Genomic DNA, 19,662 nt, shown 5'->3' with positions numbered 1-19,662 from the left:
ATGAGGCAGGGACCATGTAGAACAAATGTGATCATGTAACTAAAGATTGTATCATAATACAACCTTACAAGGGGGAAATTAAGATTGCATGGGCAACTTTGATTCTCCATTTCTCACTTTAGAGGGCTTGACTTTGCCATTTGAATGGTCTTTTAGCATAATTTTTATATCATATTTCATATTTTTATGTGAAAAGCCAGACATTTCATCCTGGGAAACCATATTGCTTCCTGTGTGATCTTTAGATCTGTGGGGCTGCTGAATATACTCAGTGTACATGAATGTCTGTGGGCTGGAACACTTTCTCAATTCTATTCACTTTACTGGAAGTTTTGCATGGGCAAGAACTTAAGGACCAGGCCTAGTGTGTCCCAGACTGATCCTTTTCAGAAGTGTAAAGGGAAATGATCCCATTCTTTAGACTGTGCATTCAACCTAGAACAAGCATGGTTTGTAAATTACAGTCCTAAGGCAAGAAAAAGCATGATATAAAACCTCTTGTGTGCCTTTCTGGTACTACTGGGGGCACAGTTATTTGAGCTCTCACTGCCCAGTGTGGTAATACTGCAGGACTGCAACAGCTATCAAGGCCGAGAGACCAGACATAGTAAGATAAAAAAGATCAGGGAGTAGACAGACGTGACACAATGCGATATTCCAGGCAGCTGCCTTCAGAGTGTGCAGAAATGTGTATGAACTCAATGGTAAAAATGTTATTTAGTCTTTTGCATTTGACTACAATTACAAATGAATATTTTATTAGATGGTTATCTTCCAATCCAGCTGGAGTCAGGGGCAGTGCAGGAACCAGATTGTGACTGGAGCGTGAACAGCCTCATCTCCCTTCCAGGCTCACTCAGCTGCACTGGCCAACTTATTGGGAGCATGGGGGTGGAGCTCTGCCGAATCCCTGTCCATCTGAGCCGGGAAGGGCACAGCAGCCCAGCAGGGGCTGCTCATCCCTTTGCACAGATCTTCGGGTGCACATAGCCCACAAAGGGAAGAAAGGGGGCTCCTTGCCCCCTGGCAGGCATGCAGCTGGACTCACAAGTGAGTCCGTGGTCATTTACACTACTTGACTATAATACAAGATGCCACAATGGAAACACATAGCGAAAAACAACTGAAAATTCCCTCTGGACATCAGATTATTTACTGTTGTAAAGTTGTTGTTTTGAAAGCAGAGTTAAATGCATTCAAATCTGTTCTAACTGAAATTAACTTTGACTTGTTTGATGCGGGATTTGGGTTTCACGCAGAAGGTTAGTAGATATTTTATTTCAGTACTTGCCTCTCTTGCCCAAATTTTTCTTTCATTTGAAAATATTTTTCTCACTTGATAATTTTAACTGGTTTCAGTTTGGTCCTTGGGGGCAATTGGGGAATTGGCCTGCATGAGATAGGGCTGTATTTCTGTGTCAGTTCTACAAACGGCACACCAGATTCTACTCAGACATACTCCTTGCAACCTATTGACTTCATACTAAGGCAGGGGTTCTCAAACTGGGGGTCAGGGCCCCTCAGGGGGTCGCAAGGTTACGATATAGGGTGGGTCACAAGCTGTCAGCCTCCACCCCAAACCCCGCTTTGCCTCCAGAATTTATAATAGTGTTAAATATATAAAAAGTGTTTTTAATTTACAAGGGGAGTCACACTCAGAGTCTTGCTATGTGAAAGGGGTCACCAGTACAAATGTCTGAGAACCACTCTACTAAGGTTTCATGAGTGTCATTCTGAGCTGAAAATTAGCCCAGCACAATACAGCTAGAGTAAAACAATTATTCTCACGGTAGAGAGAGACTAATTATCAACAGTTGTTAAAGTCTGCCAAGCTCCATTTAGTGATGCTGAGTCTCACAATACATAGTGTTTTTTCTCAAAGACCCAATTCATAGAGAATCTCAGCATTCATTTGAAAAGGAAAATTAAGTTTCTAGTCCTCAAGGTTGCAGAGAAAAGCCTGAAAACATGAGCCTTAAAGACTCAAAAGCAGAAGGCAAAGAAAAAGAACCCAAAATGTAGGATTTCTGAAATTGTGATTTTTTTTTTAAACCGATCTCATGATTTTGCAGGGGGCTGGCTCATGATTTTTTAACATTTGGAATTTGCAGTGTTGGGAGGCTTCCTTATATTGAATTAATTTTTCAAGTACCTGAACCAGATTCTGTTTTCATTCACACACAGTGTAAGAGTTTGGAATGACTCCATTGATTTCACACTCGTGTCATCCAGAGCAGACGACCTCCCCCTGACTCCAAGACATTCACTCTTACCATGAAGACTTTCCCCATGTATTTCAATGAAATAGATAAAATCTCACTCATTCAGATTGCCACAGCTTGACAGCCCTGATGGCCGTGAATCAAAGGGTGATTGAAAAGGCACCTCTCTGAAACAGGTCTCTGGCTAGGGCAGATGGACAGCATAGAACCCTGTTGGGATTCTGTTTTTTGAAGTAGATTTGCACCATTGACAGGGCTGTCCTGCTTTGGCATGCACCAGGAACACAGACCTCTCTGAACCATAAGAGAGAGGCTATCTTTACCACCTCTAACCCACTCTCTCATATGCAGTGAGCACATACAAATATCTAGCAAGGTTCAGATCCATCTCCCTCCCCTTCCCAACTTCCTCAACATTTGAGGGTGTTCAGATCTAGGGGTTTGTCTGGGGCAAATTTCTCTCCTCTCTCCTCCCCCATCCCCCATGGCAGCAGCCCCTCAGTGAGAAACCTGCTTTTCTGCACACTGTATTTTAAGGCCTCGTCCCCGTTGTTCCTTGTAACAAAGCAACACAGCTCAGTGGAGACATGGGCGATCTGCAGAGGGTGAGATGTAGCAATGGCAGAGAGCACCCTGTTTTGCTTTATTAATTATTATTCATTGTTTGGTCCTTTCAGGCATATAAGAGGAAAACAGAAGCTGCGAAGAAGGAGTATCTAAAGGCTCTGGCAGCCTACAGGGCCAGCTTGGTTTCCAAGGTAACAGACAATGTGTTTCATACATGAGTCTCTATGGATGTGGCAATGATGAATTAGCTGGAACTCATGGAAATCTCTGGGGAGGAGCAAGTTTAGAAGAAATGTACTGTAACCGTGATATCAAAACTAATATCAGTGTTAAATACCTTCTGGAAGAACTAAATGAAATGCTCTGCAGCACAACTTGAGTGTACACAATGCAGTGTGGGTGCCAATTTTTTTTTCCTTAACACACCAAAATAAGATCTCATGTATTATGACACATTGCAGTGTTTGAAGGCAGAGCTTCCATGATCCCTCACTGCAGTGGGATTGCTTTGTAACCACACAGAGTAATAACTGATTTGCAGCTTTAGATAGGTTTCCGTTTTGTCTTGTTCCCCCACTTCCCTCACCCCCATCAGCGGGGGGCTGAATTGTCTGCACTATGTTACCATCACTCAGAGGTGAGCTGTTGTTTGAATTCCATCACCCGGTTCTGTTGCTCACTTACACCATTCCAAAGCCTGGTGCTTGGACTCTTTACACCACTCTTGGAATTGGCGTCCAGGTGATAGGCTGGATGCCAATTCCGAAAAGGATTTGCAATATACAGGCATTTTGCAAAAGGCACTAAAGACAATGGGCCAGATCCTCAGCTGGTATAAATTGGGGCAGCGATGTCCATGAATTTACACCAGCTGAGGATCTGCTCCAGTGGTTTTATAATTCTTTAGAGGTTTTGTCCCTTCCATGCCCACAACAGCAGACTTTCTTACCCATTTCAGGAAAGTCAGCTTAGGGGGCTCTCAGTACATTAATTTGTGGCCTTACATGGGAGTATGCAGAACAGACGTAACGCCCAAGCCAGGGGCGGCTCCAGACCCCAGCACGCCAAGTGCGTGCTTGGGGTGGCATGCCGCGGGGGGCGTTCTGCCCGTCGCCGGGAGAGCTGCAGGCAGCTCTGGTGGACCTCCCACAGGGGTGCCTGCAGAGGGTCTGCTGGTCCCACGGCTCCGGTAGATCTCCTGCAGGCATGTCTGTGGAGGGTCCACTGGTCCCATGCAGCTTCGGTGGAGCCGCCAGACTGGCGGACCCTCCGCAGGCACGCCTGCGGGAGGTCCACCGGAGCCGAGGGACCGGCGACCAGCAGAGCGCGTCCCGTGGCATGCCGCCCTGCTTGGGGTGGTGAAATGTCTAGAGCCGCCCCTGGCCCAAGCCCAGTGCCCCCTCACTTGCCAGTGTCTCCTGGAATGGTAGTGTGAGCCGTACACCCTCCTCGGCACATCTGTCTGAGCGCCCGTGGCCATTGGTCAGGACGCTGTTTGCCTTCCAAAGTAAGAGAAAGGAAGAACCTTCTGCTGGATTTAATTCCTGAGAGAGGAGCAAGGAACTGATCCGTAAGGTTCCTAGACACGACCTGCTAATGTGTGTGTATTCTCCAATTTCCACTCTTGGCTCATCACTGATCCGCTTGCTGTTTACCATCTGTGTCCTTATCGGCAGGTGCTCCAGCAGTCAGTGGGCATCAATGCTCATGGGGAGGAGGGAACATGTCTGTTGACTTTGTCTGCCTTCTTATATCCCAGGCTCCTTCTCCTGCCACCTGAATCAAGAGGGGCTGTGAGCACTGCAGAGAGTGATGCTCATGACTTCTGGAAAGGGCTGGAGTGGCAAGGCGAACCCATAGCTGTTCTGGAGCTGGGCTCAGTAGCCAGACGGGAGCCACATTCACTGAGCTGTGGGTTCAGCCCTGCTGGTCGCTCTGGCTGCAAGTTAGGCGCCCTGTGCAGTGTAAAGAGCAGCTCCTTCTGGAGGGCACAGGTTCACACTATCATGGGGAGATCCCTGAAGGAGCAGCACTGCAGAGCAGAGCCTCCATTGTGATAGTGTTACAGGATTCTGAGGTGGTTGTTTATATTGGCTCCCTGGGCAGAGAAGGTTTTAGTTTCCACTCTCCTTAGTCTGTCCTCTCCAGACTGCCATCCAGGTCCCCCTTAATTCCCATTTCTCTTCCCCACCCCAGCCAGCCCTGTCTGTCTGTCTTTCCTTTCCTCCCAGCCTGTCTTCCACATTTCTCTCTCTGCATCACTTGGGTGGGGAGGTTGCCTTCTGCCCATCTCACTCCCTCTACAGCTCCTGATCTTGGGTGGTTTCCCACAGTGTGGAGAGCAGTTGGCTTTTTCCTGCACCAGAACTCCCCTCATGGTGCCCCTTGGCCTATCCAGCTTAGGCCTCAAGTGGCACCTGTTGGCCTTGATGCCCAGAAGCACCCAGTGCCTCCCCTCCTCTCTCTAGGTGTGGCCTGGGTGCCATAGTAGACTCGGGGTGCAGTTCCAGGTGGTAGTTGAGTGGCATTAGAGGCAACGTCAGTGGAAGTGCAGGGCAGGGGCAGAGGATCCACCCTTCCACCAGGTAGCGTTACTTCTGAGTTGTGACTTAACAGGTCAGTGCACAATATGGGACACGATAGGAGCTCAGATACCACAGCAGTAGGTTCCATAGAAGCAACATAGATTCTCTTTGTCCTGCAGCTCATCTTGCCCCATTGAACAGGGCTGGATCTGGGAGGAAGGGGGTTATATGCAGGCAGCAGAGTCTCATCAATACAGAGGAAAGTGCCTGTACTTTGTCATTGGAATTGTGCTAATCTCTCCTCCCCGCTCCTCTGTGCTTATTCTTCTCTACCATTTGAGTTTGTACACAGCGCAGTGGTAGGGAGAGTTTACTTTGGTGTAATATAATGGATAGGTCTGCAGTTCAGTCAGACCTTCTAAATGGAAACAGAAGTCTGCAGTGCATTTAAGAAGGGGATAAGGGTGCTGTTTCCCCATGCCAGGTTAGGAGAAAGGTTAAAAGCAAATGTGAATGAATTCCTAGAAAACGGGAAAGTGTACCATCCCAAACAATGAAGAAATAAATAGCTAATTAGTGCCATAACAGCTGTTAGCTGAGTAAATAACACATGGCAACAGCAATAGTAAAAAATAAAAACAACTTCCTCTGCTATAGAGGATTAATCCAGTTCAGAGGAAAAAGGATGGAGAGAGAATGGATCCACCACTTTCAATTCTGGAAGTGTATGAATGTCACTCACAGTGAGATTCTAGGCAATGCTTAATTTATGCCAGGGCTGAGCGCTGGCATCTCTCGGCTTGCCAGTTCAGAGACTCGGCCCCTTTGGCCTTGCTGCTTCAGTTATGAAAGTAAAAAAATTGCTTGAGCCCAGGAACCTCTTTTGTTATAAATTAAGCACTGGCCCCAGGACATTAGTATCACACTCCTGAGATCTTGGCTCATCTGCTGCTGCTGCTTGAGTGTTCCTCATGCCTCCTTTTTACCTTCATGGTTGTATATGGTAAATTTCATTCTCTTTGCTGTACCCCTTTACATCCCTGTGCACTTTCTGACACGAAGCCATTGTGGGTTCTCAGCGGCTCTGGCCATCTCTGTGGGGTTGGGTCTCAGGTCGGCTGTCATTGAGTCATATGGGCTCTGAGGTGTCCCAGGTCAGAAGGAGGGTATCAGATTGAGCAATGCTGTGCACAGCCTGGACTCGGGGAGACAGATGACGGAGACTCGGTGGTGTTTGGGGAATGTTAGCAAAGGGCATGGGGAAGGACAGAACTGGGGGAAAGTAGCCACTGGGCGTGTGAGGGACAAGAGGGACCCAGTGAGCAGGGCCTAAGCAAGGGTTAGGGAGGCTGAGACTAGCTAGAGGCAAGTGTCCCCACGCTGAAGGCGGCTAGTAGCAGGACGGGAATCAGGTTGACATGGGAACGGGAGGAGACCTAAATGGGAAGAACAGTAAATGGGGATGGATTGATGGGAAAGATCTCGACAGTTTGGGTAAACATCCAAATCTCATACTCTGAATGCTGCCTTTTTAAGTGTCTTCCATTGCTAGTTCCTTGCTGGCAGGGGAGTGCCTGCCCTCAGTGGCTGTTATCAGTACTGTCTCTTCTCCTGGACCATGGCAGTGCATCCCTACTTTGGCTAGCACTCTAGAAGAAGCAGAGGCAGATTTCCATGCTGTCTATGGCCCACACAGACTGACATCACACATGCACATCGCTCAGACAGACAGAACTCTGAAGGAGCCACAGCTCGGCTGTGTGGCCCATCAACATGACTCAAATGCTGCACATGGCTTCAGCCGACAAGGTCCATGGAAACGGAACATCCTCATCAGCCTCCTGTAGAAAATGAGAGGCATAGAGACAAATCACCAATAAATATCTTTCCTTGACTAGTGACAGTCAGCCAAGGAGAGGCCCAACCCACTTGTGAAACCACAGAGGGAGAATCTTAAATACAGGACATCAGACTGACTTTCTCCTCCTCTCTCCCAATTGCAGTAGTATGTGACTATCCACTGTATGGCATTGGAACTAGGTGTAGCTCTTGGCCCTTTCCTGCAGAGGGTGCCATCTCAGTGAAGGACCAAACTAAGCTTCTGTCCTTGCTGAAGGGGTGGTGGGAGGGGACCAAATATACGTTTTCCTTTAAGAATTGAGGGTGCCTGGCATGGAAAACTGTTAAAGTTGCATGGGCCGACAGCCCCCGGAGTGAAAATGTGTCAGACTGAGAGCTTAGTAATGTCAGCCTGTTGTTAATATTGTGCACAATTATACTTAATGTTAAAAATAAACCCACATGGCTTAAACTGGAATTTAATTACAAGCAGAGTAACTACACATCTCATGCTGTGCAGCGAGCGCTGAGGCACCTTTCCTCAGAGTTAACCGAGCCACACTTGAAGGTTAAGAGCTGTGGCAAAAAGGTCAAAAAGGAAATAATCTAAGTCCCTTTCATTGGTTTAAGAGTTTAAAAAGATTCATAACCGCTCTGAATGTTTTTAGTACGAGCTTGCCTGGCTATTTTGATATTGGAATTCTGTTTGTGCTGCCTTTAATACAGTGGAGCTGTATCTCAGGGCATACAATAATAAAGCAATAATCACTGTTGTGTGGGGAAGGGGTTAGAGAGAGCAGGAGTTTTAAAGGGTGAGTTTCATATTTAAGTAAATGTGGAGATGAGATCATTTAGAGGCAAAAATATTTCCTGTGTCTGTTTGTGCCTTAGAAACTTGCCTGTTGCTTCAGAGAAGTAAATAACTATTTGCAGTTAGATAAACTTAGTATTTGCTGTATACAAGTAAGCATAGGGAGGTACAAGGGGCTATTGCAGGTGGGGCCCAGTCCTGCTCCAGATAGCGTCTACACACAGTGCATTGTCCCAGCTGACCTTCCTACTAGGGCTTAGTATTATTGAGAAGTCAAATCACAAGGCAGTGTTGCCTAGTGAATAGAGCTCTGGACTGTGCTCAGGAGACCTGGGTTCTAGTCCTTGCTCTGCCACTGGCCTGCTGGGTGACCTTGGGCAAATCATTTCACCTCCCTGTGCATCTGTTTCCCCATCTTTAAAATAGGGATAATAATACTGCCCTCCTTTGTAAAGTGCTGTAAGATCTACTGATGAAAAGTGCTGGCTAAGAGCTCATGCTAGTGATACTATATTATTAAGAAAATGTAGATTACAGCCTAGCTTTCTCTTTGAGCACAGCTTCTGCTAGAGTTTCCCTGCACAGGGCCGGCTTTATGACCCACGGGGCCCGATTGGAATACTCGGCAGCGGTCCAGGGCTTCGGCGGCACTTCGGCAGCGGGGGGTCTGCTCTCGGTCTTCCGTGGCACCGAAGGACCCCCCACTTCTGAAATGCCACCGAAGACCCCTGAAGCAGATCCCCCAACACGAAAATGCCACCACAGACCCCCGGAGCAGAGCCCCTTGTGCGGGGGCGCGGGGTCTGATTCCGGGGAATCGGCGTAAAGCCGGCCCTGTCCCTACAGGAAACCATCTTTCCCAGCCTAGTTCCCTCTGCCCCATAGATCCCCTCCAACCCCATTTCTATCCTGATTGGAGCTAACAAGATCCATCTGACAGTGGGAGGTGGCAGTAATTCATCTGACTCTGTATGCAGGGCTCTAGCACTACCGTACAGGGCTCTAGCCAGCACAGTCCTGTTACGTGCAGATATTGAGATGAGATTGTTTATCTTATGTAAGATTCCCATGCTTTTAAGAACCACATCTGGACTTCTGCAGTTACTGAGGATGTGGACATGTCCAGCTTTTGTGTATGTGTTTATAGGTTTGATCATTCACCATTTGAAATCAATTGCAAAACTCCAATCAGCGGTGCAAGATCCTATGTATGTGTTTCTGTGTGTCTGTGAGAATATTAGGGCCTTTTCCCTCCCAACCCAGTTTCTTCTCCTTGGTCCTGCACTGAGGCATTAAGCCTTAGTTGTTTGCATCACAATCAGTTACCATGGAAGATAAGTGATGTCCCAAATCCAGCATCCTGATTGATCTGCAGGATCAAAGAGGAGGATGCAATGGGCAGCAAGAGAACAAAGCCATTGTACAAACACACACACTGCAGCATTTGTAACTGTGGGGTCAGAGCAGCTGAAAAGTGACTGTTTGCAGTTTTGACTCTAATAGATTTCAAGTTCTGCCTGGCCTAACAGCCTCTCACTAAGTCTGCCTAGAGCAACTCACAGGATCTTTCCCTGAGCCGACAACAGGCAGTGACATAAGGCAGTGGACTTAGCATCTGAGGGCAGTGGAGCACTGGCAGGGCTTGTGAAGGGTTTATGTGCAGCAGTGGTTGGGGTGGGGTGGGGTGGGAGAGGTTTGAGGTTATGGCAGAAGTACTGGGAGTGTGCCTGAGGTGTGAGATGTTAGTGCTGTTTGTGTTACTGCAGCAGCAGCAACTGTTGGGCTCAGTCCTGAGAAATAGTGAGAACCTACATTTGCTGGGACAGAATAACAGTCTTTCCCAGGCCCAACAAAATGTACTGAAGTTATTGCTATAATATGCTGCTGTTTACAGGGAGATGGCTGTGGGCAGTTAATTGTGGGGGTGGGGGCGTGAGATTTTCTTAATTTCAATTAATCCAAAGGTCACATGTCTGCAGAAGGGCAACCCTGTGTTGAGTGAAAGTCAGATTAGGCAGTGCTCCCTCTTTCTCTGGCAGGAAGAAACTGTTAGTTACATTATAAAGCCCTCATGAAAACCCCTGCTTGCCCAAGCCAAAAAATATCCAATGAATTCCTCTTTGTTCCAAAATTAGGCCATTCCTGCATTTTACTTTATGAAGCCCTGTCAGGATTGCAGAAATTCACAGGACTAAGAAGTCAGCATGTTACAGTTTTTTTAACTGGAAAAGAAAGTGATTCTATCACCCATCTCTCTGGGTCTAAAAGTGAACTGCAGGCAGGCATCAGTTCTGAGGAGTTTGCCTTCCTTGTGCTTTGGAGTCCACTGCTGAGTACTGGGCTTGATTTTTCTGGCTTTGGATATTGCTGTCAGTCTGGTTTTACAGGCCGGCTGGCTTGAGTTGGGTGGATAGGAGGAGAAACGAAGGAAAGGAAGGTGTTACCTGTGCACCTTTCTATTGTGGAGCCTGCAGAGGAGATGAGAATCAGCATGGAGGGATTTTAACGGGAAGGATTCAGTGACTGAGAGCAGTGGGTGATGGTGCCAGTCTGAGAGGGCTGAGGGTATAAGGTGGAGAAGAGAATCAGGGAAACGGAAATGACTTTTGCTGCAAGATGTTTGTGAACAAAACTGGGGGGAGCACAATTGAGTCAGTGTGAGCCACGTGGTAACTGTGTGTTTATATAGTGTTTAAACCTGTGTCCGAGCTTGTTGTTGTTACCTTATTATGAATTATTTGTACTACCATGGCAGCTAGGCACCCTAGTCATTAACCTGGACCCATTGCGCCAGGCGCTGTACAAACACAGAACAATCATGAGCACTATCCTCAGTGTGGGAGTGGTGGAGGCAGAGTGCCTGTGAGGGAACAGGCAAAGGTGGATGATGATATTTTCTTGATTAAAAGAACTCCTTTTTCACTTGACCCCTGTTCTGTTTTCTTGCAGAGCTCTGCCGATCAGGGTGAGACGAAAAGCGCCCAACCCAACCAACCTTCCAAAATGATACCACCAAAACAGCCCATGTATACGATGCCACCACAGGCCTCTTCACCTTATCCTGGCTTAGGCTCATTCCTGTCCCCATCAGATCTGCAGAGTTACCGGGGACACCCTCACCCCAGCCTCTCCCGAACCCTCAGTTCCAAACCCATGTTGCCCAGCATCAGTGCCTCGCCACCTCCTTCTTTCCAAATCAGCCCTCCTCTCCATCAGCAGCTGTCTTTGCATCACCCACAGAGCTCCCTCCTCAACCAGTCACTCAGCATGCAGCAGGTCCCACAGCAATCCATCTTGTCTCCTTCCATGGCACTACAGGTACAGCCCCCAATGAACGCTTCACCTCCAGGGCAGCAGGTGAGTGGCCTGGATCCTGAATACCACTCTAAAATGGAACACATTTTTAAAGCAAGATCTGCTGTGCATTAGAGGCTGTACTCTCAGCTTAAGTTTCTCATGTTATCGGTGGAGCCTATTACTAGCAATGATTTTCCAGGTCATGACAGTACTAATGTGGCACTTTGGGCAAAGATGTCACTCTAAGAGAGTATTGTCAACTTCCCTAGCCCTGAGACTCTCCTGAAGATGGCCGCTGGATCTGTTAGCTCCCAGCTTTGTTGTTTGTCTGACATTTTAGGGTAGGAGTTTGAAAAGGGAGTAAGTGGCTTAGGAGCATAAATCCTGTTGACTTTCATTGTATGTCTCCATGATCTGCCATTCACACCCCTGGCTGTAATGTAGACGTGCCTTTAGACTCCCATAGCAGTCAAGAATGTACCGGGTGGAAGTTCTTGTAAGACAAGGGGTCCCCTAGTTGTCTGTTGGGCTTCAGGTGAATTTAGCAGGGTGGAGTCGAGCTTTGTTTTCATCTGACACAGGGCCTTGGATAATCAGGCAAAGAAAGCATGTGTGACAGCACTGAAATAAAGGATGAAAGCTCCTGGGATAACAACAGAGGTGAATGTAGGATTTTTTTTTTTTCTTCAGAGGTTAGCATGTGGGAAGAGAAAATAACTTAAAAATGCAGAGGGAAAAATCAAACGTTTCATGGAATATAATTGATTTTCCAATGACTTCCCAGCAGTGGGAAAAATTACCCAATTCACTTGCTTGATAGAAGAGTAGAAGGATAAAAAATGGGCTTAACTTGAATTGCCTGGCAGCAAAGTAGTTCCTGTACTGTGTGCTCATATGCAGGCTCCCTACCTTAAGATGAACAAACCATTCTTTGCAATGTCCAAACTCAGCCTGTGAGCCCACATTTAGAGGGGCCCGTCATGGGTTTCTGATATAAAGAAAATAAACCAGGAAGAGAGAGAGCTTTTGGATGAATGGGCAGTGGTGCAAAGTACACCCCTAAAGGGAACACTCTGGCATTGACTAGGGATGAACGGGATGACATAAGAGATCTTTTCCATCTCTAATTTCTAGGAGTCTCTGATTCTCCCATGTAACTAGAGCTGGGTGAACTATTCCGAGTGGAGGGCTTACTCTATGAATTTCACAGCTGGTAGATAACTAATCTGATGAATCTTTTACCCCATTATTCTCCCAGCCAGAGAACCTAACTGAATAATTTGTTGCATCATTTATTTATTAAATATGTTTCACAAAATTCATCAAATAATATAATTAATGAACAGGGTTTTTCCATGATTCTGCCCATCCTATTCAGGACCAACTTTGAGAAAAGATCATTTGATAACTTTGGCATATAGAGTAGTAGAGAAAAGTATAATGTGAAATGGGCCTTGGTAACAAAATTCTCCCTCAGGCTATTAAAAGACGACACATCCAAGAACTCAATATCCTGCATAGTCCAGATGTCTTTAGAGCAATAACTTCAGTATTGGCATGGTGTGGTCCCGTGTAAGCAAAGGTAGCCACCGTATAGAGTGAGGATAAGTGACAATCATACGGCGATCGTTTAAAACGAGGTGTCAGGCAAGGTTGAACACAGATTTTTTTAAAGCTTAATTCCACATATTTTGTTAGCAACTTAAATATCAAAAGTGAATGTTTCGGGAGAAGCCATGTTCTCAGTCACGTAGCTGCCTTGGTTCCATTGTTAATATCTGTTCCCTAACATTTGATAATCAGGTCACCCATGCACAAACAGTATCATGATAGGTTTTCAGATAATATGAACTCCCACCGTCCCTGTTAAACTGCCAGCCATGACAGTTGATGGAGAGAATGTTGCTTGTGTGGATTTTCTTTGCCTTGTTACTGTACATTAGGACAGGCTAATGTGTTATTGCGAAGAGAACCGCACCTGAGATGCGAAAATGGCTTTCATTACCAGAATGCTGATGCAGACAAAGGCTTTTATCACGCTGCATATTCTGCAGCTGTTTACCAAAGCTCTCCCTAGGAGAGAGGCCCTTAAAAACATGAGAGAGAGACAGTGAGGTAAAGTAAATGTTGTCCTTGTATCACAGGTCATTGTGAAATGGTTTCACTCTCCCATTCAGTTCTTAAGCACATGGTCAAGTCCTTTTGATTTCAGTGAGATTATCCACATGTTTAAATGCTCGTCTTAGCTTGGTTTGCCCATGCTTTCTGGGCAGCATATTTGGACATACATAGGCAAACATTAACTAGAACTTCTGCTTATCTGCCTGTTTGTATGGGTGTAACTTTTTCTTCCCTTCTTTTATTGTCTCCCCACACAGGACTTTTCACATATTTCATCTGAGTTTCAAAACAGTGTTGGACCCCGGTCACCTGGTGCATCAAACCCCCCAGGAAATACCGACTGGGACAATGATTACTCCAGCAGAGAGTGTGGAATTAACCACTGCAGGCCAGTAGACAAAACTATATACTACTAACATGCTTGGAGAGCTGTCTGCACTGTTTTCTTATGGTCAGACACATAATACTTTATAACTTCAAGAAACGAAAATGTAAAAGAAATCAAAATGCCCTGTTCCAAAAACATGCATTATTTTAATGTTACAGTGCTCCTTTTATTTAGTAACCTGGGTTCCTGGGAAAGTGAGCTGTCCTGTCCCCAAAACAATTGTTTGAACCTGAGGACTAAAATGATAAAAGGATAACTCCGTGAAAACTCCAATTAGCTTCGTCTCACTTTCATTCCTGAGTTGTGGAAGCAGTTTCTGCAGTGTTTCCAAATGCCGCTGAGCAAAGTTTTAATCAGCACTTTTTGGCCCAAAAAAAAAAGGGTGGAGGGGAGGTGGTACACATCCACAGCTGTATAAATTGGTAGAGCTCTGCCAGCTTACACCAGGTGAAGATCTGCCCCAAAATGTCCAGCAAGTTGTTCTGCTAATGAAGGTAAATGAAGCTGTTCAATTGTCCCTTCTGCCCAGGCTAATCTAAAGCATGCTACGCGAGCAGGCCGTTTGAAAATTACACATACATTGAATATAAACATATTATTTAAAAAAGGAAAGAAAATGACCAAATCTTGCGATTTTCTTGTGTAAGTAAATGCACAGTAAAGGCACATTTACGCTGAGCAGAACAGGCCAGCCTGACCCACTGCTGTTATGTGCATTGGACAGTTCTTTTCTCATCCCTATCAATATGGTTCTCATTCACTGAAGTGAAAAATCCAGCTTGACTAGTTTTGACTTCTTAAGTTTTGAAAATGTGAAAGACCTTTTCAAGTATTAGCAAGGATGGCTTCCCCTCAGCATGTGCTGGTTAATCAAGAGGAGCAGTTTCTTGTAACCAGAGGGAGGTTGATTTGCTGCCCCCAAACTTGAGAAAACGAGATTTGTTCTCTTGACTGGACAGCTTCTGTTTCATGTGGCGGGAATGCAGGGCCTAATCCTGAAAGATGGTTGACTTCAGTGGGAGCTGTGATATTGCACTACTATGTCTGCGGACAATAGACTTGTCTTTCAGCTTCCAAAATATTGGCCTCTACCTCTTAAGCTAAAGAACTCGCCTGGCTAACACTTGTAGTAGGTCCATTATCTTTTCTATAGGGCTGAGCATTAGAGGACAGCATGCCTCATACACACAAAGTATTTTACAGCAGGCCTCCACGTGTCTCAGGACAAGGCCTGTAAATTCTGCAGGGCTGAAGAGAGCTCTTTCCCATTATGCCAGGATGAGAATTACAATATTAAGGATGTCAATGGAAAGTTCAGTGCAATGACATTCAAACTCCAAGGGAAGAATAAGCTAAAACTCTGAAAGCATCTTAGTTCTTGAAGTTGAGAGGGGAGTGGGTGTATTAAAAGCACTCCAGCCTCTGCTGTATCCATTCCTCGTGGCACAAAAGTGTAATGATAAGGAGTTGGGAGTCATTCTGTTTACCCTGTGAGATGTGGATGCTGCCCACTCTGAAAGTGTGGAAGGAGAAGCGTGATTGTTTTCTGAGTGCTTCTTTGACTTGCCTGAAGTATAGTGCTGTGCTGGAACATGGTGCTTTCACTAGAGATAATAGCAAGCTTCAGGTATTTTGGAAATACAACACTCCTCTGTGCCAGCAATGCAATTATGCTCTCTTCATTCAGGCCAGATAGCACAGACATTGTATTTGTTTGGGGTAAGTAAATAATCTGCTGAGCCTGTAAGATGCTTTGGACTTCCGTCAACTTGAAACAGTTCAGCTACATGGATTATTGCAGACTTTTCAGGGAAACCTTTGCAGGGAGTCCTTACGATCTGTATAGACAGTTTGAACGAAGTGAACTGCCTCCCAGACCTCGGGAAGGTACTTTTGGGTATTAAAGCTAAATGTTAAAACCTGGGTGCCTAAAATCAGGCACGTACATCTAAGAGGGTCCTGGTTTTTAGAGGTGCTGAGCATCCACAACTCCTATTGCAGCCGTGTAGGTCCACATTTTCAAAAGGGGCTTCGAATTTTGGGCACCTCAGACCTGACTAATGATTCGTCATCTTGGAAAATCTTAGCCAAGGTCTCTGAAGTTGGGGCACTCAAATTTGAGATGCCCAAATGCCCAGAGCATCTTGTGCTGGCCCCTTCAAGGTGACTGAAGTTGGGCCTCAACAATTGAGGTACCCAAACTCGCTCGTTATTTCTGATAATGTTTATTGTTGTGTATCGGTATGTCAGTGGTATGCCGGAGTGCTGGTCCAGAGCCCCTGTGTGCAGTAGATGTCGTACAAACACAGCCCAGAAAGGCCATCCTGCCCAAGAAAGCTTACCGTCGAAATAACAGTGTCCTGAGGACATCTTTTCCAGAGGTGCTGAGCACCTGACAATCCTGTTGGCACCAGCTGCCATTGTAGGTCCTCACCAGTTATGAAAGCACAAAACATCTCCGTTTGGGGACCAGAATTCAAGACACGCAGGATCAGTGGCCAATTTTGAAAGTGTGGCCCTAGACACATGAGACGTCTGAACATTTTGGCCTGAAGGAGCAGTGCTGGATACCAAACATGTCAGGAAAAACAAAACCCTCTTTAGATCCAGCAGCAGCAAATGAACATTTACACTCCAGAGCTTGAGATGGTGATTCCAGTCAGGGCAGGAAGAGTTTCCACAGCTTTGCCTACAGGAACAATCAGGCCAGCATTCTGAGATCAGCTGGCTCTCTCTGCTGGTCCTTTGGGCATCTCGGGAGCAGGTAGCTCTGAGGGAGTAGCCCTTGTTCTCTGGGGAAGTCAGAGGAAAGTGAGGTGGTCTTCTCGTGCTATTTATGATACCTTGGGAGAAAAATAAGTGATACTCAGTGTGAACATCAGCATTCAGGGCCATCCTCAGCAGCCTCTTTCAAGCACTTAATGAGTCATCAGTGAGTTTGTTTTATAAATATTACATGCATTTATCTCTAGTGAAAGGTGCTGGATTTTCAGGCCTAGGGATAAGTCGCACACACCCTTCCTCCAAACTCCATGGAGGGAGCTCTCTGATGATTGGGTGGGGAGAGAAGTTCCCCATAGTCCACCCCTCCAGGAATCCTGATAGAGGTAGTTAGATAAAAAGTGTATTATACAGAACGCTTGGGGTACCATGGTAGCCGAATGACACACCAATGTAATTGGCCAGTGTGAGATGTGTGTTGCTAAAACAAGCTCTTTAATAGCCTGACAAAAAGCCGTATTGTATGCACAGGGCCCCATGTGATTCATGATCAAAGTTCATGCATTTCATGCCTTTGTCACAGAGAAAATATCAAATTTCACGGGTTTATCTCAGATTTCTGGAAGAATAATATTAAAACCACGCTGATTACGCAGAGAACGCCAGAAAATATTGATAGCAAATTATAACAATGAACCGAACTGAGTTCTTTCCACTTCTACAGACAAGGCTCAGTACTGAAGAAACATAGTTCCTAAGGCTCTTTGAACTAGAACAGGGGTTCTCAAACTTCATTGCACCACGACCCCCTTCTGACAAAAATTACTACATGTTCCCCTTCCTGGGGTCTGAAGCCTGAGCCTGCCAGAGCCTCGCTGCCCCATGCAGACGGGGGGCAGAGCCCAAGCCCTTCAGCACCAGGCAGGGGGCCTGTAACCTTAACCCTGCTGCCCAAGGTTGAAGCCGAAGCCCGAGCCCCACTCCCCAGGGCTGAAGACTTTGGCCCCGTGTAGCGCAGCTCAGGCTTCGGCTTCGGCTTCGGCCCTGGGCCCCAGCAAGTCTAAACACTAGCCCTGACAACCCCATTAAAATGGGGTTGTGAACCACTTTGGAGTCCCAACCCACAGTTTGAGAACCACTGTACTACAGAGACACATTCTGTTGGAAGCCCAGTTTCCAAAGCTGCATTATTGCATTTCAGAGTCAAATTCTTATTTCATTGTAAGCACAGTTTGTCAGTGATTGTACCCACAATAATGAACTTGCATCTCTTGCACTTACTAAAACCTGGTATTTGCTGCCAAGATGCATGGTTTGCAGGGTCTATGGTGCATACATATTTTTTCAGGAGGACTCATTTTGCTTAGCTTTGAATGCTTGGCTCTGTATGTCTCAATGAGACTATAACTCCATCTGTCTATGTAAGTACTTGTATGTGAAAGCTGAATGTCTCCATAGCATCTCCAACAAACTTCACGATAATTTGCAGATCACATTAAATGTTAAACTGGACTGCTCTTCTCCCATCATTTCTACTCTTGGCTATGGATTGTTGACCACATGAATAAACTGACTTTGTATCAACAAAGTTTAGGCAATGCATGCTCTGTCATAAAGGAAATTCATATCTCATTGGGTTTGATTGATTGGTGCACTTTTCAGTGTTATCAGATAATCGCTAGATTGGGTAATTCCCACTTCAACCTCAAAACTGTGCTCAGTAGAACTGTAATTAAAGCAACACTCTGGGGAGAGAAATCAGCAATGGGCTGGTGAGAGTCTGAATGTTTTCCATGGTTATGCGACTCACAAAGTGCTCAAGTTCCCATTAGCTAGGGTTGTACCAACCTCCCCGAAGTAACAAGCAGTCCCATCTTGCTTTCCAGATTAGTATTTTCTGTGCTGCCTGTCTGATCCATACATTTGCTTTGTTTCTATATATTTGTAGTCATCTTGGCCATTTTCTCGGCCAATGTTGCATTGTTCTCCTGAGTCTGTTGTCCAGACAAGTTTTAAATGTGTAACAAGATTGTGCTTCCCTCAGGAGACTATTCTGCATCTACTAACTCCTTGGTGTTAGGAAATATTTCCTGATAATTCAGCTGAAATTTTGCTTAGCTCAGTTTAATCCAATTACTGCTAATTATATCCCACTAAATGATTATGCTGCTGCATTTATACCCTTCAAATACTGATATATAATGGTCACATATTCCTTCAGTTATCACTCAGCCCAGCTGTGCATATTTGGTGTTTTAAATATTTCTTCATCAATCAGTCCCTCCTAACCCTTCATTATCATGGTGATTTTTCAATATCTTTCTGGTCCTGAGTTGGGGAACTGGAACTGGAAGTAATAATAACTATTATCTCCCTATTGCTGCCTAAAGAGTGGCTATCGTTTATCTGATTTGTTGCAATCTAGAACCGTGAAATTGTGTGGCTTTCATTTTCCCAGATATATCACAAGCTACTGACTCGCATTGTCTCTTTTCTGTCACCCCTTGGCCTCTTTCACCATCACCATTTTTCAAGTACCTACTGAATACCTGGATTTTGGATCGCTTTCTTTCAAGTATTTCAGCTTGAAGCTCATTTTGTGATTACCTGCCAATCTTTCTAATCTCTCCAGGCCCCTTTGCATGTTTCATCTGCCCTCATTGGCAGTTGCAGTTCTTCCCAGTGTAGCATCATCTGCAGATTTCATTTATGTTTAGCTCCCCCATCTAGATCTTTGTAGGTAGCACTTCACTGAACACCTCCTTACGATTTAAGGCATTATAATTCCCCAGGCCTATAACCACTTTTCCAATCTGACAGTCATTTACAAGAGTTAATATTTTCAATAAGATTACACAAGACACTGTAGTAAATGCTGTACTGAAATCCAAATTGAGACCCTCTATTGCGTTGTCTGCTTCTGATAATTAGGTGATTTGGTAAAAAGAAAAAACGTATCCTAGTAGCTCTGGCATGGTATTTTCATTATAAACCCATGCTGGCGATTGCTTGTAGTAGCTGGTGTCCTCCAGGTCAGCGGTGATTGATCTTGAAAAGCTGAAGAACTAATAGGTCATCAAATGGAGTTGCAGAGAGATGTAAAAACCATCTCAGTTCTGTGGTTATGATGTTTACATCGTGACAATGCACTGCCATGACTCATCAGCATCA

General features: G+C 45.5%; 1 protein-coding gene across 5 annotated transcripts in view; it reads left to right on the top strand.

Moving 5' to 3' along the window:
• The window catches only part of TOX2 (TOX high mobility group box family member 2), a 265,767-nt gene that overhangs the window by 242,370 nt on the left and 3,735 nt on the right, over window positions 1–19,662 (top strand). For all 5 annotated transcript variants that reach the window (XM_032793340.2, XM_032793339.2, XM_032793335.2 and 2 more), the window contains 3 exons: window positions 2,900–2,980; window positions 10,914–11,321; window positions 13,640–13,770. In XM_032793340.2, the coding sequence (XP_032649231.1) occupies window positions 2,900–2,980; window positions 10,914–11,321; window positions 13,640–13,770 (620 nt within the window). The remainder of the gene's footprint in view (window positions 1–2,899; window positions 2,981–10,913; window positions 11,322–13,639; window positions 13,771–19,662) is intronic.

The sequence above is a fragment of the Chelonoidis abingdonii genome, chromosome 14, assembly GCF_003597395.2.
Source record: "Chelonoidis abingdonii isolate Lonesome George chromosome 14, CheloAbing_2.0, whole genome shotgun sequence".
In the NCBI taxonomy this organism is placed as follows: Eukaryota; Metazoa; Chordata; order Testudines; family Testudinidae; genus Chelonoidis; species Chelonoidis abingdonii.
This window is presented reverse-complemented; position numbering and strand designations above follow the sequence as displayed.